Raw genomic sequence first — 23,997 nt, 5'->3', positions numbered from 1 at the left:
ACCTAGTTTTACCTATCACATGGTTGCACATAATTCATCTTGTATGAGACATCTTTTTTTTTTTCCCATTTTTCTCAGATAAACTATATTAATGAGATACAATATGTAAAACAGCAAGGGACATTCCCCTGAAAAAACAACAAGAGCCTAGACAAGGTACGTAAGATTGTAATAAAAAACCAAAAAAATATTAACTTAGGAAATCATAACTTAATTTCGTTAAAGAAAATCAAGGACAGTGCATTACCAGAACTCGATTGTTTGTAGCTTTGAAGTAATTCAGAATGGAATGAAAATCCACATATTAATTCATTACAGAAGCAAAGTTGCAGACCTAAGTTCTACCGTATGTAAGTTTTGATATTTTTAATTGAAATTATATACTCCCTTCGGATCACTTACGCACTACCAAAGTAAGTGTGGATAATAGATATTGACTCCCATCTATAAAATTTAGCACTGGTAAGTTTTAAATTTCACGTATGAAATTTCTTTTTATTTTAAATACATATTTGTTCATTACAGGAGCAACTGTTAGAAATCCATATTACATATGGACCTGATATATACCTCCATTTCTAGCATAGTAAGTTTAATTTTCTCTTTAACACACTATTTTCTACTAAAATATATTTATTTATTACGAGACCAGTTGAACTATATATATATATATATATATATATTGCATTAGTCCAAATCCATCAGTGTTAAATGATCATAGTTTTGAACTGATCGAAGAATGCAGATGAGAGCATGAGAAAAATCACTTTGTGGGTGCAAAAATATATATATATATATATGAAATCACTTTATGCAAATAAACTAAAGATTAGGTTCCGAACACACTTTGTTAATGAAGATCGACTATACTGAATAATAGTCTTTCATCCAGGAAAAATATAATAAATTTATCATAGGAGCAAGTTGTGGAGCTTTTAGATATTTACTTCAACCAATCTAGTATTGTTCTAAGTACCATAACTTTTTTATTTTATTTTTATGAACAATGTTTGCCTTAGGCCGCATAAGAAGGAACCTACTTTTTATGATAAGGTGGGCCAATAAAACATCAACAGGTGTTAAAGTTTTAAATAAATAAAATAAAAAATAAAAAAATTGATGACTACAGACAATATAAACTGTTCCTTCACTCTTTCTCTCTCACGTAGTGATATATATTACTTCTATATTTAAATCTAAAATCAAACAATGTTTTTCACTTTAATGAATCAGACCATGTGAGTTGTGTGTTGAATTGATCAATGGCGATGTCTTCATCTTAGGACAAGTAGTTCACCATTCCACCGCTGATAGCCTTCGAGTTCGTACTCCTTCACATCGATGTCGTCCTTTATGGACAGTGGTGGTGGTGGGTAAATGTATCGCTCGTGTTCATCTTTGGTGGTGTTGTTTTACGGCTTTGGTAATGGGTTCAACTCCAGATCCATGACACCGAGTCAGAATTTGGAACGATATCATGGAGCTCGTATGCCGATGGCTTTCAGGACTGATTGAATAGCCTATGGATACTTATTGAAGTTTTTATTGCATGTAGTCATCATTTTTTTTTTTTCCTTTTAAAACTTAAACATCTGTCGATATTTTATTGGGCCACCTCATCATAAGAAAGAAGTTCCTTCTTATGCGGCTTAAGACAAGCATTGTTTTAGTACTAATACTACATATGTACACGTGTACGTACAAAGAAAAGAAGTTGAAAAAACAACAAAAGAATAAGAAAAATACAAAATAAAAGAAAAGGGCGAGAGAAATAACTTTGAAGAAAAAAGAAATTAGGGTTTGATTGAATAAGGTGAGTGTAACTTTTTTTTAATAATAATAAATAAATAAATAAGGGAAAAGAAAATTAAAGACATCTCAAGAGTAAAATAAAAAAACGTAAGAGATAAATTTAACAATTAAAAACTTTAAGGACCAGGTATTATGTAAAATTTCTCATATACATGTAAATAAAAAAGTGTGTATATATATATATATAGGGTGGGGCTTGGAGAGGTTGGGGGCCCATGCCGTAGTGTTGACCTAGCGGGGTAAGAACTCCGACCCTAGTGCCTCATGTAGCATCAGGTATGAAGTTCAAGCCTATGGGTAAATAATTTATGTGGAATTATCCACGCGGGTTAAGTTGTAGTCAGGCTGAGCCCTAAACTTGTCTGGTCTTCTCCTGAGGTGGATTAGTCTCATCGGTAAGGTTTGAAAAATACCTCATTTGTAAAATAAATAAATAAATAAATAAAACACTCTTCTCCACTGGTTGGAGCTTCCAAGCTTCTTCAGACGATAAAGTTTAGTAGAGAGTTTACAAATTTGTAAAATTCAAACTTATCTAATTTTTTTTTTAAGTGCATAATTGCTCCTAAAATTTGTTTTCGCTTGTTAAGTGATTGTTAAGACTATATAATATTTGACATATTGAGATAAGAGTTTTAAAACAAGCCGTGGAAAAAAGTACGCAAATATGACGAAATTAACTTGATCAATTATTTCCCCAGCTATAAGATAAGAAATTTCTCTTTACCATTAGTGGTGGTTGTTGTTACAAAGAGTCTTGTCCCACATTGTATTTGAATAGAGAAGTGATCGAGTATACTTATGTTAAATGTTAGCTCTACTTAATAGGTTAAACTTTTGGTCCTTGATCCGGTGTTAAGCTAAACTCCGGTCCAAAAGTGTTCGGGTGTTCAGGGAAGCTCGATTGCAATAAGGGCATTGTAAGTTTTGGTGGGAGAGAAAGTTATTACTTATTAGTTTATTTGACACACCCCAACACAATTTACACTATTTAATAAATTAAACAAATTGGAATGTATCTAACCATCTGCATTAACCTCATTTAAACATGACGTCATCATACATCAGAGTACCTGCTTAACAGTTTACAATTTAAAACAAATTATAAGCCCGTTTTGCAAATTAGGAACAAACTAAATCGTGAACGACAAATTACACTATTAAATTCTACTACAATATTTACATCTTAAACAAAGGACGTTCCATTGTTCCTTTCCCTATTCACACTAGAAATTCTAGATTTGACAGTAGCGACCCAACCTTGTACCTGAAAATATAGATATAGAAAGAGTGAGCTTAAAGCCCAGTGAACACAACACTACTACATCATAGTAATATAAACATATATTATCTGATAACTTCAATTAAACTTCATTAACATATAACTTTCAGCTTTACAGACATTAAAATATAATACTTTCCTTCTAAACCAGAGTATGGACCTTATATAATATAGTACATTCCTTCTAGGCCAGAGTATAGATCTTATATAATATAGTACTCTCTTCTAGGTCAGAGTATGGACCTTATATAATATAGTACTCTCCTTCTATGCTAGAGTAGACGTTATTTAATATAGTACTCTCCTTCCAGGCCAGAGTATGGACCTTCTATAATATATTACTCTCCTTCTAGGCCAGAGTATGGACTTATATAATATATATAATCATTTTCACATTAAATAAATATCTTTAATACTTCAACATATCCATTCAAGTGTAAATTTCCAGTGAGTATATTCACATTGGCTACTTCCCGAATTATCTACTTATCCCTTGGTAACGTGAAAGTTGTCAACTCCTTCTCCTTACTTATACAACATTATAATCATATCATATATATTTCTAAAAAGAATTAAACAATTAATCATCAATTCAAATATAAATCCCAACCAATTGGTATGTAATTGTAATTGAAATTCTAATTACAACCATATCAATTAATTTCAGGGCCGTAATTAAAATCAAGTAAGACTTGTATTACTTCATATAATTTAACAACTTAATTAAGAAAGAAATAACGATAGAGATTTGGTTCAAGAGCACCTCAAAAAATAAAGTATTGAACAATTAAATAATATAAATTTCTAATATAAAATTGAAACTACAAATTTTTTTTACCTTCAGGACTGCATACACGAATTTCCCTAGCTTTCCTTATTTGTCTCATCTTCCTTCCACTATTTCTACTTTCCTTCCTTCTCTGTAGAACACCCACTTTCTTGGTTCCCTTATATTTATTTATTTTTCTTTTTTTCTCTCTTTCTTTCTTCTTCTCTCTCTAACGATTTTTCCCCCACATTATTTCACTGGTATTTTTTTTTTAACTAGTATCAGTCTATATATGGTGACTGATAAGGCACTTCTCAACTTAGATAATTCAATAATTGAATCAATCAAGTGAAATAATTCAAGATATATGTAATTTATGCAAAATCCCTAAACCAGATATACTTATTTCTAAGGGAATTTAGTAATAATCATCACTTCAAAAATAAATCTCAACTTGTCTAGACAATTGAAATGGAAATTCCAATTTTTAAACATTTAGATTAAAATTCCACACAATACTTACAATCCCACCAAGATTAGTATAATTTAAAAGGAATTTACAACCCAATAAAAGAAAATTAGTGAATAAATAGAATTTGTTCCAAGAACAGTTTATCACCTCAACTACAGGAGCTTCCCATAATAAATCTATATTATGAAACTTTAAAAGAAATATTTTTATACCTGCCTCATGAGCTTTTTCCGACAACCCTTTCCTTTTCTTTTCTTCTTTATCTTTTCAGTTCTCTCTATTTTTTTCCGGCCGTACAACTAGTTGTTTCTTTCTCTTTTTATTTTTTATTTTTCATTCTATCCGTGAGCACAATTAAATCACCTTCTTAAGGCGGCCTGTAATACCCCTAATTTTAAAGGATAGTCTCGGTAGTTTATTTTGGAGGTTTTATTGTAATTTTGCATTCTTTTGTGTTTATTTGGGCTATTTCTTTGGGTGTTTTATTTGTTTTTAATTAATTGTTTAAACGCAGTGTTTTGTGTTGTTTAATTAATGGGATTACTTGTTTAATTGTTTTAATTAATAGTATTTTGTTTTATTTAATTAATTGGCTTAATTGTTTATTTGTTTTAATTTAATTCACTGTTGTAATTTTATTCACTGTTTTAATAGGATTCCTATAAGGTTAAAATCAAGGTAGTATATTTAAGTTACAGTTATAGCTTTGGAAAACTATTCACATATAGGCAGCTGTGTATATTATAACCTAGGTTATTATCTGGGCCGACTAAGGTTTGTGTTAGAGCTGTGGCTCTAATTAAACAAGGATTAGGGTTTAGTGTGTTACGTCTATAAATACAATGATCACGTTGGTTAGGGGTTGGAAAAAACAGAGTATCGTAAAGGTCTGTCAAGGAGGGGAAAGCTAGGTTGGACCATGGAGGAGGAAGGAGAAGTTGCTCATAGGTGAAACCAAGAGCACCAGAGGTGGAACTGCAGTTTAAAACAGTAACGGCACATTTAGAGACAGTGGAATTAGAGTTTCAAATCTGAAACTCAAGGCAAGTTATTTCTTTTCTCTCTCCCATTGCTCGTGTTCTGTGCATCCGTAGATTGTCTCTAGGGCTTTAATTGACTATTAAATTGAATCTTAAATGTCTAGTGTTTGCTAGATCAATTATCTGTATGTGTGCGTGAATTAATTTTGTTACAGTTCATGTAAGTTTGGTTTGGTTTCAGTGTTTACTCTTCCTAAGCATATTTGATCGGTAAATGTTAATTGACTTAAGTAAGAGTATGGGATGGTTCTGGACACACTCAGGACTCTTAAGACCAGTTTTAAAAACAAACAGAAGGAGTGAAAGTGGCCGATGTCGAAGCAGATCATCAGAAACGAAGAAGGAAGCGGAACAGTGGGCTCAAAGGAGGAGAGAGCCGGCTCCAGGAAGTTTGGAGCCGGCTCCCCCCTTCTTAGAGGCAGATCCAAAGTGTTTAGGAGCCGGCTTTAAGCACTTTGAGCCTACTCCAAAAAGTTTTGGAGCAGGCTCTCTTCAAATGGGACATTCTGATATTTTTTTTTACGAACTGTTGTTACTGTTTGAGCATGGGAACTGTTCTGATGGTTCTGGGATTTCACAGAGGAATTAGGAAGTTGATTTTTGGTGTTATTAAGGTCTTTAATTGATTAAAGTTGACCACTACATCAATGGGACAACCAGTATGAAATTATTGAACTTTCTACGCTGCTAACGGATAGGAAGGACTAAATTGCTAAATCTTGTTTTAAAAGTTTAAGCGGATTGTAGCATGGACTCTAAACATAATATTAGGTTGTACTAGAGCACATTAAATAAATTAATGTCTTGTACTCTTGGATTTAACCGTAGGAAAGTATACAGCGGTACAGGCGGTTAACGGATGGAAGGAGTTTAATTGCCTAATTTAATTTTAGCAATTTAATGGAATATGTATATATTTATAAATCTTATTTTGGTTGCACGCTGGGATCACTTATTTAACAAGGTTTGTCTAGGCATAACTTGGATGTTAATGGTTGAAATACTAAATTCTTTTCTGAAATGCATGGATTTAAGTTTGGAATTTTAATTGCTGTAATATTAAGCATTACACTGCAATTATTTGGATTAGGGTTTGGACTTAGATTGCTGAACTAGTACTTAGGTTCTGTTAATCTAATTGGATGTTGGCCTAGAATTAATTGAATAATTAATTATATATATTTTCTGTCAATTACTTGGATGGATACAGGATAATTAACTTGATGAACTATTAAACCTTGTCTTGTTAGTTACGTGGGTGGATTCTGGATTATAGATAATGAGTTGTTTAAATTCTGTTTATTATCTATTTGGATTATATGGATTTGTTTGATGTACTGCATAAAATGTTACATCATTTATGAATTATTTGCATGTATGTACTGGTATGGGACGGTGACATACGAAAGGACGGAGATCAAAACGCTAATTCCAACCCACTCATACATACGGAATGGATTAACTAAAATAGCTAAATCCTACATGGATGCATGTCCTATCAACTAAAACAGTTGAACGACATAACGGATGGTTGTTTATATTTTCTGTTAGTAGAATAGATAGGGATTTAATTAAAACATTTAATTCCTAATTTTATGTCGTGTCATGGCAACGAACTGTTGAGCGGCACTACATTAGTTTGGATGGGAACTTATATATATAAACTATGGTACCGCGATCTGAGCTTGAGTCTCATAGTCGACGGTTAGGGAGCGTATATGCAGTAGGATGCCTAGCTAGCTATGCTGGTTGAGGTATACCCTGTTAGGCTTAGGTAGTTATGCCCACTCAGGTTCATTTTTGCATGTTACCTTCTATTCAGCTTGAGACCCTCAGCATAGCCTAGTGAGAGTCCTGTAGTGTGGTTGTATGTATATATCTAATTACGGAGTATATAGATATGGTTGAGACATCTAGGATGTATCTGCATATCGGGTCTCTGTTTGAATTGTAATTTGGATAGAACTTGTTCGTGGGTCTGACCCACTATTATTTTTCAGGTAATGGACGGAATCAGGTCTTAGAGCTTGTTCGTGCTGAGCAGAGACGACTACCCACTCTACCGACGACGTAGGCGGTTCCTGTATGGTTTAGCGTTGGATTCTTTTCTGGTGGTTCATTTCTCAGTGTTGGTTTTATTAGGGGTCCACCAATTGGATTCCCGAGTTGTATTAGAATTTGATAAGTTGGATGTATCAGATTAATACTTTCTTTATAAAAAAAAATTTCTGAGGTTTTTAGTTTTGATTTACCATTCTAGTTTCTTTTCAGTAATTTATTTATTCATGTTTTCTTAATATATTCTGTGTTCGTTTATTGCTAATTGGTTTGATATCCTCGGGTAATCAGGCGTGGCCTGGCCAACCCGCATCCGGAAATCCGGGGGTATCACATGGCCCAATAAGCTTGTACATGAAATTTTGTATATGTGTAGATATACATGCATACGTGTAGTGTGCTCCTATTTAATGCTGGTAGCAATAATTTCTTCTAATATGAATTTTCATGTATGGTAAAAGCAGTCAACAAAGCTTCTAAAGAAGCTTCTCAATTGAACTAATATAATAATTATTTTACTAGCACATATCCAACACACACACTTATCCACACCCCTCACCCGACCACCCATGCACTTTTGTCCCATCTCTTCATTATATAACTTTGTAATCTACATTCTTTTTAATAAAAAAAAAGAGGATTAATTACAATGACACCCCCTGAGGTTTACTTTATTCACAGCCATATACAAGTTAGCCCACTTTTGAACAATGACACCCCCTAAGCTTTGCTGCCTTTGACAAAGACACCCATTGAGGGGCTGATTTGTGATAAAATGACCTAAGTGCCCTTTGACTTATGAAAGGACACTTTTGAATAGCAAAATTACTAAATTACCCATACTAATAAATTTAAAATGTCCAAAATAACCTCTCACATCTCTCTATATACAAATATGAGCAATATATACATAACCTGACATATATATATATGAGCAGTGCTACACTGCCCGACTATTTTTTACCGACAACTACCGACTCATCTACGTGGACAACCATGTTGCCATCTTCTCTCTTCATAAGATGTACAAGACCCAATAACAACTGATCGGTAAAAATGTGTCGAAAGGGCGACACAACCGCGGACTGATCGAAGACCCAATAGCAACCGCCGACACTCATAATTTTCGTTGGGTTCTTCATACATTCGTGGTTGTCCTTGGTGGACTCGTCCTTACTGGCGTTGGATTATATCATGAGCAGCTTGAAGAGGTGCAGAGAGTTTTTTTTTTTTTTTTTTTTTTCTCACAATAAATTTTTGTTTTCATTCCTCTATATCAAATTAAAATTACCCAATATCAAGGTTTACAAGGATCTAATACCACAAATGAATTGAAACCTTCGCATTCCCCGCAAGTTCAAGAACCTCAGAAGGTCGGTCTTCAATTCCCCGTCGACAGAATCGCCAGCTTCCTCAAGGCAAGTACGCTGAACGAGTCGGTGCTGGTGCTCCGGTTTACCTCTCTGCTGTTCTTGAATACCTAGTCGCCATTCTTGGAGGACTTGGGCTTACCTCTACCTCCTTTGGTTGAACCTGCAGAACTCATCGTGTGTGTGTATTTCCGATCGCTGTGTATAGATGAGCTTGGCTTGCGGTTGAAATCTTGTTGTAGTATTTCAGATCGCTGATTTCATCGTTGAGTTCTTTAACGACGACTATCTCTGGACTGTCGGCGAGAGGTTTGAAGAAGTCGCCGTCGGGAACTGGATCTGGGTCTTGCTGTGTTTTGCTGGTTTTTCAGTTATAGTCGTTAAGCTCCGTCCAGTGACCCTCGCTGCCGCCGCTTTTTGTGAATCCAATGCTCTGAGCCTTTTGCTTCTCGGAGTAGATTCAAGTGAGATCTCAGATCGCGCAAAAGAATCAAATGAATCTGATTCAGTTGATTCTGGTGATACCACCACCACCTCCGTCGTAACCTTCCACCATGGTCTCAAGATGCAAATGGATCTGGATTGGGTTGCTCCTCTATTTGTTTTTGCACATTTTTGCACAGATCAAGCATGGTGGTGGTGATAAGAGATGTGATATTGTGCAATCACTGATGCGTGGAGAGAGACGGTGGTGGCGGATATGGTTGAAGAGAAGTGGCGGCGGGATGTGGTTGAGGAGAAGGTGGCAGCGGGATGTGGTTGAGGGTAAGTGGTGGTGGCCGTGGTTAAAAGGTTGTGGTTGAGGAGATGATGGCGGTGGATGAAGAGAGAAAGGACTGGATTGATGGGTTAGAAGAGATTAGTAGAAGGGCAAAAGTGTCATTTTAAAATTTTACAATTAAAATTAGTTAAATATTGATGGACAATTTTGTTTTTTCAAACCTTTTAAGGGTCTGTTTGGCACCAAATTTTGTCAGGGGGTGTCATTGTTCAAAAAACGTCTAATTTGTATATGAGTGTCATTATAGCAAATCTCAGGGGGTGTCGTTGTAATTAACCCAAAAAAATAAGTGTGATATATGAGAGTTGTGTTGGAAACTTTAATATATATATATATATAACACTATCATATTTTAAAACTTCATGGTAACCACACAAAGAACTTAATAAGCTTTAATTGATACCACATCCCTAATTAATATCACAATTATGTGCAACCACATCTAAGGTGTCATATAAAGTATCCACATATAATTCATGTTTAATAAAAATTAGATTGTGCTAATGAAAATGATTATGTACCTTACATTATTCTTTGTTGTTTTTTTCAACTCAATTGGGGATGCACACGGTTTGGTTTGGTCCGGTTTTGAGGATTTTTTGAACCAAACCTCTCCCTACGATTCTACAAAATCTGAAACCGAACCAGACCATTTGAGCCACGAAACCAAACCAGCCCAAACCATGAAAAAACAATTTGGTTCTATTTGGTTCCACGATTCTAGTTGAATTTTATTTCCCTTTTTCCCCCTTGAATTGTATATATAACAAAAATATCAATAAAAACATTCACATTACCGAATCCAAGACTAAAATATAGAGAGAAAAAAAAGGGGGAAAGTGGGTGAAATAGACCCAAAAGCTAAACCCTATCAATTAAAATAAGGTTGAATATTGCTGCGAGTGAAAAGGATTTTCAAATTTGTGGTTAAAAACTAAGAAATTTGATTTGTTATCGTTATTGGTTGTACTTGAGGCGTAAACACGTCGTGAGATTTAAAGATATGTGCAATGGAAGTGAGAGAGAAAACAAAGTGTGAGAAAGAGGATGTTATCGATGGCAGCGATAAAAAAATCGACGATGATGACTGAACTTCAAAGGTTACTTGAGAGAGATTAATCAACAACTGGATCCCGCGGTGGAAGTGAATGAGGCGGCGTGAGCAAAGAAAAACAATGAGATAGTAGAGGAATGTTGCACCAAAAAATCAAAACATTGGGAGAAGCAAAAACAAATAAAAAAATATCAGATAATGATGAATGTTAGCTCTCGTTTCATCGTTGTGCCGAAATCCCTTTCAAAGTTAAGAGTAATATATAGGTATATCTCTCTCTATATATATATAATATAAATAATATAACATATATTTGTATACGAATTATAACGATGCAGTTTGGGTCGGTTCGGTTTTGTATGACCCTAATCCGGGACCAAACAAAAAATTCACGGTTCCATTATTTTAAAACCGTGACCGGATCGAACTGCTATGGAACCGGCTCAGACTGCCTGATTCGATTCAGTCCGGTTTGGTTTTTTGGGTCGACGGTTTTTTTGAACACCCCTAAATTTAATGGTGTTTTTTTTTTCTAATTTTTCCTATTATTTAGGAAAATTAATTAATTAATTTGATTATTAAAATATAAAGTTGTGATACTCACACCGAATACTTACAGTGAATTGCCTAATCGAATAATTTAAATTGACTATTTATACTAAATACAACTAAGTGAAGAGTTCCACTTTCTTATTTGTTGCATAATTGGCCAATTAAAAAAGTAGGTCTACCAATTTATAATTATTTCCCTAAAATATAAGGTTTCATTCTCGGTGAATGTGCTATTAGAGGTGCGAATATGAAAATTCCACTAATAAATTTGAAAGTTAAATCTAACCTTTATTTGAAAAAAAAAAAAATCTAACCTAAAATTTCCAACCAAGAAAAACCAGTTAAGCATTCATCTTGGACTAACCAATCAGATACGAAGCTACCTGTATGAAGGAGATTTTTAGAGGGATTATGAACTAGCACCAAGATAAAGTCTAACTTTTTGTTGTCAATTACAATCTCCTTTAGCATAAATACAGTGATGATTCTAATAAATGATGAAAAGACTATAGTCCAAGCTGAATAAATACAGTGATGATTCATTAGCTAGTGTCTCCTCATGTAAAATGTTGATAGTTAAAAAATTTTGAAATTGAAAAAAATTTAATTCAAATATCGATTTGGTTCTCTCAAAGATAATATAAGGATAATTATTAATAATCAAAAACAACAACAAACTCTTTTATGTTTGTTAGGAGAGGAGAGTTTTAAATTATTTTTACCTTTATAACCATTATTATCTAAATTATTGTATTTTATGAAAGACCGATTGTAATTTAAAACTTTTATACTAATTCAATTATTTTTCCTTATTTTTAAGGGTGGTATTTTGAGGAATCAAAATTAATGAAGGCGAAATAATTACTCATCCATCACATCATATCTTTATACGTATTAAATTATATTTTCCCTCCACCACTTTCTCTTCGTTCATTCTGGACAAAGCATTAATGTCATATTCTTACATCAAACTATATGTAGGGCTGCAACTCGAGCGAGTTGAAAACTTAACTCGGGCTCAGCCTATATACAAAATATTCTACCCAAGTCTAGCCCATACCTAATGAGCCCGCGCCCCTGTATTCATGAGGTAAAAAAATAGAAGAATTTGTGCTGCTTTAAAGACCCAAACAACACATTTTCAAGAAAAAACTCACACACACTGCCATATATGCTGCCAAACTCTTTTGATATAATTTAGTTATAAATAAATAATATAACTTTTTTGGGCTCGGACTGAGATTTGGGCTTCATAGCATTTCAACCCATGTCTAGACTGAATTTAATTCGGTCTCAAAATTTCTAGCCCAGGCCAGATCGAGAATAGGAAAACATTACCAAGTCCAAAAAATTTCAAGTTAGGCTCGGATTAATTCAAATTGAGTCCACCCAAATTGCAACCCTAACTATATGCCATCTTATCTTTTCTTTATTTTTTTAATGCCCCGTGAACTTTGGTCTTGCCTTTGCCCTCTCATAACATGTATTGTTCTCACTATGCGACTATTCTTAACTAATACTAATAAACTTACAAATTTTCTTTCTCTTATCTCATTTTCAATTTGTAATACTCCACCCATCTCGCGATCATGATAATTTTTAAACAAAATTGGATCAAAAAAGACAATTGGGTTGAACCCACCCATATACTCCTATTAGAAAGTAACCCTGTTTAATTTGTAGACAGATACAAAGGACAAACCTCGGAGTGACCATCCTCAATACCGCAACTCAGAGATCTCATTCGTCAAATTATCACAGTACTACATTGCCGTCAATCACGTAAATCTCACACATTGACGTTGGACGGATGCCCACACCACCCTGCGCACGATAGCAAATCTAAATTAAATTAATTAATTTATTAGTCCCTTCTTCTAATTTGCTCACCTTCGTCTCTCTCTCTCTCTCTCTCTCTACAATAACAGCAACAAAGAGGAGGACGACCGACGACGACAGCAAAGACGTCGTATAGCGGACACACTCATTGCTTTACCGCGTTCGTTCATCACAGACCAATCTTCGTAAGACCAATTTAATCTGATCTTTCTATTCTTCGATAATTCAAACTTTTTCTCTGAATTTTTCTTTCAATTTCTCGAATCGTTTGTTTGCTTTCCCCCGAGGAATCAGCCAGAAAATACCATTTCTTAAGCACATTCAGTTCGAAATTAGGGTTTCCGGCAATGACCGGGGATCCCTAGGGTTTTGATCGAAGTCGTTAGGGCTAGTTTATCTGATTGAAATACTGGATTGAAGCTGTTAGGGTTTCTATTTCGATAGAGTCAGAGAGTTGAATGCAATGAGCTTAGGTTCAGGGTTTATGATGGTAGATTGATCGATAATGGTGCGGCTCTTGGGACTGACTCGTGGAGGATCGGACGAGTTGCCTCGGGAGATCACGCGTACCAATCCGACGAGTGAGACCGTAGGCGGAGAGAGCGGGTGGCTCATTCGCTTCTTCGACTCGGCATTTTTTTGTGAGTGGATTGCTGTCAGTTACTTATACAAGCATGATCACCCTGGCGTTCGAGACTACCTCTGTAATCGAATGTACACTCTGCCACTGTCGGGCATCGAGAGCTACTTGTTTCAGATATGTTACATGTTGGTTCACAAACCCAGTCCCTCGTTGGACAAGTTTGTCATTGACATCTGCTCAAAATCACTTCAGATATCACTGAAAGTGCATTGGTTTCTGATGGCAGAGCTTGAGGACTCAGACGATAATGATGGGATAAGTCGAATTCAAGAGAAGTGTCAGATTGCGGCAACTTTGATGGGTGAGTGGCAGCCTTTGGTACAGCCCCAAAATGCTTCCCCTAGCCCATTGAGCAAGAACCAAGTTCTTAACAAGTTACTATCATCGCGCATACTGTCATTAACATCGTCGTCACCTAATCAGCGATCTATCTCTTTCTCTCCTTCGTCGGGGAATTCTATGCAAGATGATGGTAGTAAGCTATCTCCCGATGAGAACAAAATTTTTAAGAAATTTATTCCGGGTGTACGGGATGCATTGCTTTTTAGGAAATCGGCGGATAAAGATGATGAGGAGTCCGAGAAGGATGGGTTCTTCCGAAGGTTTCTAAGAGATAGTCGGGATGAAGACACAAGGAAGTCAATGGACAAAGATGATGAGGACTCGGAGAAGGATGGGTTCTTCCGGAGGCTTTTGAGAGATAGTAAGGATGAGGATGAGGAGCTCACATCAAGCTCGGATGGTTTTTTTAAGCGATTATTTCGTGATAGTAAAAATGATTTGGAGGAAAAAGTCGTTTCAAAATCAGTGGAAGATGATGAAAAAGAAGGGTTTTTCAGGAAGCTTTTCAAGGATAAATTTGAGGACAAGAAAGATGGGAGTGATAGAAATGATGATGAAGAAAAAGTGTCGACATCTGCTGAAGATGAAGGGTTTTTCCGGAAATTTTTTAAGGAAAAATTTGAGGACAAGAAAGAAGGGAATGTCAGGATTGATGAGGAAAGCAAGGGACATGCCAATGGTGAGGAAGAAGATTTTTCATTGTTTCGAAGACTGTTTCGTGTACATCCTGAAGATCCCAGGACCCCAATTGCAAACGACAACAACAATAGTTTCCTTGAAAGCAGTCCAGGAACAGAAAGTTTTTTCCGAAAGCTGTTTAGAGATCGTGATCGTTCTGTAGAAGACACAGAACTCTTTGGTTTGAAGAAACACAAAGAGGTCAGTACATTTTTAATTTTCTTGTATGTTTCTTGTTTACTACTCAGTTTGTTAAGTCTTATGATTGTTCTGCAGCACTTGCACAACCTTTTTGTCATCAATTTAGTTCTAGACCTCTTCCAACATATTGTATTACAGAATCTGGGGTTTCATTCTGCTGGGAATTTTTAATCATTAACTTTGATATATTAAATTAATGAAAATATTTGTTAAATGCTAGTGTTATGACCAAATTTTTTTGTAGGTGAAGTGCACGAATTTGATGCTATCTTATCCAATGTATAATTGATGAATGATTGAGGCATATTGTGATTTAATCATATAACAATTGATATTCTTTGGTAAATATTAGTATTGCAAATGTTTGAACGTTTGACAAGTTCTTGAATCATCCTAAGTTTTAATCAAGTGGTTTAACCTGATACTCTCCTTGTAATATAACAGCTGATCAGTTACACTCATTTTGAACTTCAAAATTATTTTGTAATTTTCTTCTTAATTCCAAATGTATGGAAATTATTTAGAATACCTATGTATGCCTATTTTCTTTTGCTGAATAGAAAGATATTTCTCTGCCTTTTCCTAAACTATTAGTCGTGCATTTATTCTTCTTCTTCCCCCCCTTCCCTTGTTAAAACTTCTATAACTATATTTGGTTTGAACAATTGAGGTGTGGGGATTACATTTGCAGCCTTAATGCTAGATTTGTTTTGATATAGACCTCAATGTTGGTGTTGTATTCCAGATTTAAGAATTTGATTTTAGTTCACTGAAAATTAGAAGTCTCAATGGGTGCTTTAAAAATTTCAAGAGTTGGTCTGCATATCCCATTAACGAGGCCTTTAGAGTCAAAAGGAAAGTGGGAAAAAATGAGGGATTTAAAGTACCTCAACCACCATCATTGCCATTGCCACCTTTGATGCCATATGCCATTCTAGTCCTTTGTTGCTATCAGCACCATTATCTTTTTTTTTTTGATAAGTAAAGATTGTATAAAGAAGTGTTCAAAAGGGGAACGCATCCCTCAGAAAATACACAAGGCCTAATAGGGCCTCTAAACTCTCAGTCTCTCCAAAAAATCAACTATCTCCTCCATGGATTTACAATATCTCCCTATAACCCAACAAAAAAGAGTGCTAATAAAAGAGAATTTTAACTCCCCCATAGAAATCTCCTTTCCTTCGAAGTATCTCCTATTTTTTTTTTTGATAAATAAAATTTTTATTAAAAAACGCTCAAAAGGGGAGCGGATCCCGAGAAAAAAACAAAAAGCCACAAAGGACTCCATCCTTCAAAGAGGCCAAAAAGTCAACAATCTCCTCCAACAAAAAAGAGTGGAAAGAGGCATAACCCTCCAAAAATCACGGACTTGGGTCCCCACTATACAACCTCGTCAAGCCTCAATCAAATTTTTGGGGGATATGACATAACCACCGAACCCCAAACAAGCTCAACAGTAAGACCCAACAATTCCAAGCCACGGGGCAATGCAGAAGAAGGTGATCAACAGTTTCCCCATCTCTCTTACACATGCAACACCAATTAACCACTACCTGTCTTCTCCTTCTTGAGTTGTCCTGAGTTAAGATCTTCCCTAACACCGAAGTCCACGCAAAAAAAGCCACTTTGAGAGGGGCCTTGGATCTCCAAATAGCCTTCCATGGGAAAGACTCCCCATGGGATTCTGTAATGCACCTGTAGAAAGACCGAACACCAAAACAACCCTGGGAAGAAGGAACCTACACCCATGAGTTAGAAACATCTCCCGTAAACTCCTGTCTGTGCACCATTTCCAAAAGGCCAGTGGCATTCTTGATCTCCCAATCCTGAAAGTGTGTCAAGAAACTAATGTCCCAAACAGTTCTCCCTCTATCAGCACCATTATCTCTCCACTTCCATACCACCAAGGCCTCTTTTAGTTATTTGTAACAATTTTTATCACTTTCCTCCGGTGTATAATAAATCTTTTGGGATTGCCGTAGGCTTAATATTGCTTCCACCTTTTACCACCTTTAGTGAGATGGTATAAATACAAACTCTAACACCACTGTCATTGCCACCACAATTGCCTTTGTAACTATCCCTCCCAGAACCTCTGTAGTCTCCTTGTCATTGTTGCCATTACATACTGGTAATTGAGTGATGTAGGATATTTTAAAGAACTCTGGACTAGTGTTGTCTACTGTTTCTTCTCATTTTTTGCTTTAACACTTTCTCCCTCGTCTCGTCTACTTCTCTCTCTTCATCTACTTCTTCTGTCTCTGCATCTTTTTTTTTTTTGTTTCTATTTTTTTTTTTTGTGCTCTGTTTTGCCATTCAAGAAACCAAATTCTGTTTTGCCTTTCAAGAAAACAAATTTGTGCTCTGTTTTATGGTTGTTGGATGCTTGTTTAGTTGATGGATTTACTTTTTTATATTTGATATTAATTTTAGAATATTGATATGACTTATGAGATATGAATGTTTTTATGGTAGTTTAAATTTTCAATTGTGTGCCTTACTTCACTCAGGCGCGCGCCTCGCCGTGCGCTTCGCACCTAGGCTCCAAAGGACCTCTAGCGCCTTGGTGTGCCTTGCGCCTTTAATAACACTGGTTAGGGTAGACATTCAATTGAAATGGAGGTTGAAGAGAAGAAGAGGAGAACAAAAATAATATATGAATCTCACTTAAGAGTTTCTTAGAATTCCACCCACAATTTAGGTTTGCATCACACATCAGTAATCATCAATTCTTTGAAACTTAAACTCAGAACTATTACCAAGATAATTGTAGGTTGTAGATTCCGTTTTTTTTTTTTTTTTTTTTTGTGTGTGTGTGTGAAGTAGATTTTCATTAAAGGTGTTCGAAGGGGAGCCCTCTGCATGAAACAACTGAAGAAGAGAACTACCCTATATCCTCAAACTTTTCAGAATATAAACAAAATCCTTTGCAGATATACAAACCCTCCTTGTAACATAAAAAAAAAACGAGAGCTCAGAATATAATGCTTTATCACGCATATCGGAGCTTTCATACCATCAAAAATTCTTCTATTTCTCTCACACCACAGACTAGGGGTGCACACGGATTGGTTTCTTCTACTTCTTGTTAAGATCACTAAAATAAAGAACACAAATAGCTTCATTTGTTAGACTGCAGATTCTTTTATATGCAGTGGTTGACTATCCCTCTTTTAATAGATTTTAGTCCTAAAGTTCTTCATTCCCTCCATGCCAGTTCAGAAGTATATGTCTTAAGTATATGTTTAGTGTTGTTCACTGTTTCTGATTCAGCAGAAACGTCCTGGCTCACCGAAGCAGCACAATGAGAAATCCAATACGAAGCCTCCACTTCCAAATAATGCTGCATCATTGTTTCGCAAAGGGACGTATCACGAGTCACTTGACTTTGTACAATCACTATGTGAGACATCATATGGGTTAGTGGACGTGTTTCCAATTGAAGATCGCAAAAGTGCTCTTCGTGAGGTTGTTAACACTTTTCATGCTTCATCCGGTTTTCCCATTGATTTCATGTCTGCTTGAACATCTTCTGCCACATGTATCTGATTACTGTCTTTGTGATTCTTTGGTTTTTAGTCACTCATGGAAATCAATGCACATGTAGCTGCCGCTCAGAATAGTGGAGGTATTTCCTTATTCACTGACTAAATGAATTTTTCTCTGGGTACAATATGCCTTCCCCTCCTCCCCCCTGTTTTGTTTTTTTGTTTTCTCTGTGATTATATGTTAAGATACTGCTCTTTCCGTCAAAAAGAGGTTCAAAGTTCATGACTAAAAGAAGTGGCAATTTTAGTTTCCCTTTACGGGGCAGTAAAGGGGAAAGGAAAATGAGAGATTGTTCTGGTAAATGTAATTGTGCGCTGGTTTTTGTCTTTGAGAAATCTGTTCTTGTTATATGAGATGGATTGCCAAGAATCTAGTTGCTCAAAGTCCTAAGCCATAAGCTCTGGGGGTTTTTCTAATTTGCTTATTGAATCTAGTTGCTCTACGTCTTAAGCTATAATCTATTAGATTTTTTTTCTTGTTTATATATAATTGTGAAAACAATATTATGTCAGTGTTTTGCAGTTTAGGGTTACTTTAACTACCAATCAATTTAGCGTGCTTAGGCACCAAACGGTAACATAGGAAGAAAATTCAAATCAAGCAGAAGATTAATTTTCTAAATAAAATCTGCAAAATTAGATTTAATAAGTAACAAGCATGAATGATACTACCGTTAACACAATAGAAATTTGACATTAAAGTGAAGATAACATCAATAATCACTTCGGAAAATGAAGTGTCACCCAATAATCCAGAAATAAAGGTCTGGATGGATTTGTAATAATGTTACCTTCAAACCTTGTAGTGTGTCTTGGTTTGATGTAAAAGGAGATATATAATGGTACAGTGGATAGATAAAGAGAAAGGGGCAGACACAGGTTAATGTAACCGGTAGGATAGTGTTGGGTCTCCACAAGTAATGAATAAACATGAAACCAGGCCGGTTTGATACAATTGGAGGCCTAATGCGAAAACTTTAAACAATGCCCCCAACATCACAACCTCCATTATCACCTTTACCACTAATTTATTATTATTTTTTTTTTCAATTTTTCATTATCTGTTTTTTCTTTGGATAGTTCTTTTGACTCCAAAGAGTTTCTACTCAAGTTACTTAAATGTCATGTCAAAGACTCATCGTATAAACTTCTATCAGACGAGAACACATTTTCCATCACTCTGTCAACATATTTGTACAAACTGACACATAATAGCGCTCACTCCCTTCTGGCCAAACACCACTTGCGTCATACACTGAAAAATATTATAGATGCTAATGCACAACAGCATCACTACATACAAACAATTAAACAAACACAAATCATACACCACATCCTACAAAAAACCCATCAAACACTCTTCCCCCCCGCCCTTCCTCCTCCCTCTTTTAATTTTTTAATATTCTTAAAGGATAATGGAAAGTATTTGAAATTATCTCTGTAACAAGCAACGACAAAAGTAAGGTTTACGAGAGATATAAATAATTATTTTTTGAGCACTGGTACTTGCAACTTCATCTTTTTTGATTCCCATAAAAAATGGATAGAGTATAAATTAAATAAAAAAACTTAGAATGACAGTCACATTCAAAATAAGAGTTACTTGAAAATAATAATAATAAAAAGAAGTAGGGGAGCTTTTTCCCAAGCGGGTGCGTTAGGCAACCGCCTAAGGGTTGAGCCGCCCCTGCAAGAAGCCATGTCAAGAAGACATCTGACCACCAACAGCCACAAGGGAGGTGGATAGATGAAGAATAGCAAGAAGTGTCAGAAGTCGGAGTATGGGGTGATAAATATTAGCCACTGTAAAGTTTCTTCAAATCAATCAAACCTCTGACATGTTAGAATTAGGTGTATAAATGAAATAAATTAAGATCCTAATTCTTGGTGTTCACTTGGTTCATGAGTCAAAGGGCTGTTAAATCTGAGTGATATGTTATTTAAGCAGTAATGTGCGAAGCATGTTATCACTTAAGTGGATATGGCCACCCCCAAGTCATTGGTTATAAATGCCCAGTAACTCAAACAGTGACTATTGGTTGAAAATTCAAAAAGTTTGTGCAGTTGAATATATATTTTTCCAGTAAGTAAAAACAAAAGTTAAATGTTCCGTTGAAAAAGTTAAAAGAGATAAGATTAATTCCTATAGGTGAATAAAATCATCTGCAAACCACAGTCAACTTGGCTACTTTTTTGGACTCAAGTGGGTCAGTATTGGAAGAATGCCAATCTTTAATGGAAGCAAGGCTTGCGAACAAAATGGCCTTCAGTAATAAATGAGTACTGCCATTGATAAATTTTTCTAATTATTATGATTTAAGTGTGGCACTCATAATTGTAGTGAGCTTGAGCTTTTTTGGTGGCTTTCTTTCTCCCCCTCTCTCTTCCTTGGGTTTTTGGGAACTAGTCTGGTCTGGGCTGTTGAATTGGTTTGGCTCAGATTCAGTTGTATGACCGTGATAGCCTAATGCACCAAAATTAAATAAAACCTATAATATCAAGGCCCGTATGACATTGCTGTTAGAATTAAACAAGTGAGTTTATTTGCAGAGCTGTCAAAAAATTGTTGTCAAGTAAAAAGCATGTTAGGTGTTTGATCATCCATTATATAAAGTACTTTTCACAATTAAATTACTTTTTAATTTGTTTGGTAACAATATCGTTTAAAGCTCTTCTATAAATAAATTTATATTAATGTCCTTTAACAGAGTGTTACTATATTTGATAATAGCAAGACTTTTTTAAAAAAGAAGAAATGATGAAATTGTCGTTATAAAAAATATAAAGGGATAAAATTGTCTAACGAAAAACCGTTATCTAAAATATGAAACCTCTACTACTCAAAACGCAGTTTTAGAAGCTAGAAATTTTAGCTTCATTCAAAAGCTCTATTGAGCTAAAATTAGTAACCATTAAAAGCACTTCTAATGGTTACCAAACACATCTAAACACAATTTTCTGAAATAAAAGCGCTTTAAGTGGTTGAAAAGCAATCGCAAACGGGCTCTAAATGACTCGTTTCAGCCTGTTTAATTGGTTAGCTAATGTCATATGGTTTGGTGAACTAATGACAGACAATTGTGCTTCTTTTTGAGTATCCGACGAAAAAGTATTCTTCATTTGGTAATGAGAAATCTTTCCTTGAATTTGGATTTTTTTTAATTTATTTTTAATTCATAAAGTTCTTTTTAAATATGCTGCGGGACAAGTGTTAGAAGATACCTGCCTTCTCTGTCAACAGCACATGGTCTGTCATTGGATTAGAAACAGCCAGAGACAAATTGAACAAATTTAAAGAAATAGTATGCACTAGCAAGTCTAGCATTTAATGAAGGTTGCAACCAAAGGTCTACATAACAGTTATTTGTGCGTTCACAAGCATGAGCAAACCAATCTTTATATGAAATTGTATTTCGTGCTGGTTAGAAGGTTTCTTACTCAATTGAGATTAATCATGAGGCCCATATCGCGTTTTTCACTTCTATATCGTTTTTAAATTTTTTCTATTTTCTATACGGAAATTTTTATGAGACTAACAGACAGTCATCCCAGTTGGCATACCTGGATGAACTTGTCAAACCAATCTATTCAGTTGAAGGGATTGATAGTTGGGCTGGATTTCAAAGCATTGTTGGACGGTTTCATCATTATATTTAGCTCTGAAGTCTCATAATATAATTTTAATAATTTTTGTAGGAGTGAGCTTTCCCATGGGAAAGGGAATGTATCGGGTGGTTCACATTCCTGAAGATGAAGCTGTTCTTTTGAATTCTAGGGAAAAGGCGCCTTACTTGATTTGTGTCGAAGTTTTGAAAAGCGAAACTGCTAGGTAATTATGGGAATGCTTGATCTACAATAAGTGACAAAATGCACAATTTTTATATTTATTGTAATATGTTTGTATTTTTGAAGAGATGTTGACTTCGAACTTTTTCTTTTTTCTTTGTTGGGCTTCTTTTAGCAATATGAAGGATGCATCCAATTCCCAAAAGCTTTCTAAAGGAGGAATTCCTTTAGCGAATGGAGATGCACAGTTGCCAAAGCCTCCGCCATGGGCATATCCTTTGTGGACTGCCCAGGATGTGTATCGCAGCAGTTATGATAGGATCTCAAGATCCGCTTCGCAAGCAATTGACCAGGCAATGGCTCATTCGTGGGAGTCCAAAGTGAAATTTGTTCATGTGAATTTTTCTTTGGAGAAGGAATTCCCTTGCCAGTCAAAGAACAATGAAGTGCTTAGTTCAGAATGTGGAATCCCCTGTAATTTACAATCTACTTCTGTTCCTGTGGACCTATTATCAAGAAGTCGCCAAGCTGGACAGGTTATTACTCATGCATCAGGAGCAGAACAAGCTAATGATTTAGAGTGGGTGAGGGTCGTGCTGACAGCAGATCCTGGGGTTAGAATGGATGATATAGAGGATCAAGAACCACCTCGCCGGAAGGAGCATCGCCGTGTTCCAAGTACAGTAGCTATTGAGGAAGTAAAGGTGGGCCTCTGAATACTTAGCTTAGTTGTATAGGTGCTGTTCTTGCCTATGTCAGTCAATATTGAAACGCTAACAAGTTAATATTTCAAACTTCTTACATTTAGGGGTGTGACCTTCTCTCTTAAAGATACTTCATTTTTATGTCATCAAGTATCTAAAAATGGCAGTATATTTTTTATTTCATGTTTAGATCCCCTTGTCTAAAATGAATTTTATATCTGATTCTTTTCACAACATACTTTTCTGGATGGAAAGTGTCTTCCTATCTTAATGATCCTGGAAGTGTTTGAAGGAGACCCATATCCCTAACAAGTGTGCACGATGGGTCCCTAACAAGTGTGCACGTAATACTGTGGAGCGAGGTTGACAAGGCGTCAAAATCAGTGTCGGGATCTGTTCATAATGTGCAAAATGATAGGTGTTGAATTTTGGTTGTGAGAGTTTTATTGAATTGGACTTGCATTGTATGTTCATGAAATGAAGAAAAGCATCTTAAAATCTTAATTTCAATATTGCTATTTTCCTAGAAGTAATCTCTTGCTAAATTATCCTGCCTAACATGCCAACTCTATGGTAAACTACCTTCTCTCTCTTTGTGGATGGGATCAGTTATGTGTTTGTCAATTCACTTCAATAACTGTCATTGTGAATGTTACCATGCCACCCTTTAATTGTAATGACATAATAGTTGATGCGTTATCTGGTTTGGCTTGGGTAGTAAGTAAAGGGTGTGTGATTTTTTTGTACCCACTTGGCCTGGTAGTTTCCTTGTCTTTTCCAACGTTCCATTCCAGGAATTACCAAGTGTTACCTCAATATATGAGGGTTACTCGTATATTAAAAAGAAGAAGAAAATATGGGGGTTACACACTGAAATCTGTTTGATTATGTGGATGTGTCCATTCTTTCTAAAGTTTTCACTTTGAAGTTCCTCAATCTTCTTCAACAATAAATTTTTGCCCATTTCTTTCACTACCTAGTGGACAAGAAGCGAAAAGTTTTAACAACGAAGATCTGTGAGAACACTGGCAAGGTAAGCAGATATGGATCAACGTCGGCAGGAAAG

At 35.5% G+C, this 23,997-nt stretch overlaps 1 protein-coding gene across 3 annotated transcripts in view; it reads left to right on the top strand.

Moving 5' to 3' along the window:
- Positions 1-12,923: 12,923 nt before the first annotated feature.
- Positions 12,924-23,997, top strand: part of LOC132285779 (phosphatidylinositol 4-kinase beta 1-like) — a 42,854-nt gene continuing 31,780 nt past the window's right edge. The window contains exons 1-5 of one of the 3 annotated variants that reach the window (XM_059788000.1): positions 12,924-14,893; positions 18,167-18,361; positions 18,473-18,521; positions 22,138-22,270; positions 22,403-22,931. In XM_059788000.1, the coding sequence (XP_059643983.1) occupies positions 13,535-14,893; positions 18,167-18,361; positions 18,473-18,521; positions 22,138-22,270; positions 22,403-22,931 (2,265 nt within the window). In that variant the 5' untranslated portion in view covers positions 12,924-13,534. The remainder of the gene's footprint in view (positions 14,894-18,166; positions 18,362-18,472; positions 18,522-22,137; positions 22,271-22,402; positions 22,932-23,997) is intronic. The other 2 variants (XM_059787998.1, XM_059787999.1) reach the window with 2 other exon arrangements.

Source organism: Cornus florida, unplaced genomic scaffold (genome assembly GCF_030987335.1).
Source record: "Cornus florida cultivar Cherokee Brave unplaced genomic scaffold, ASM3098733v1 CherokeeBrave_3.0.0_Hap2_Chr11, whole genome shotgun sequence".
Taxonomy (NCBI): Eukaryota; Viridiplantae; Streptophyta; class Magnoliopsida; order Cornales; family Cornaceae; genus Cornus; species Cornus florida.
This window is presented reverse-complemented; position numbering and strand designations above follow the sequence as displayed.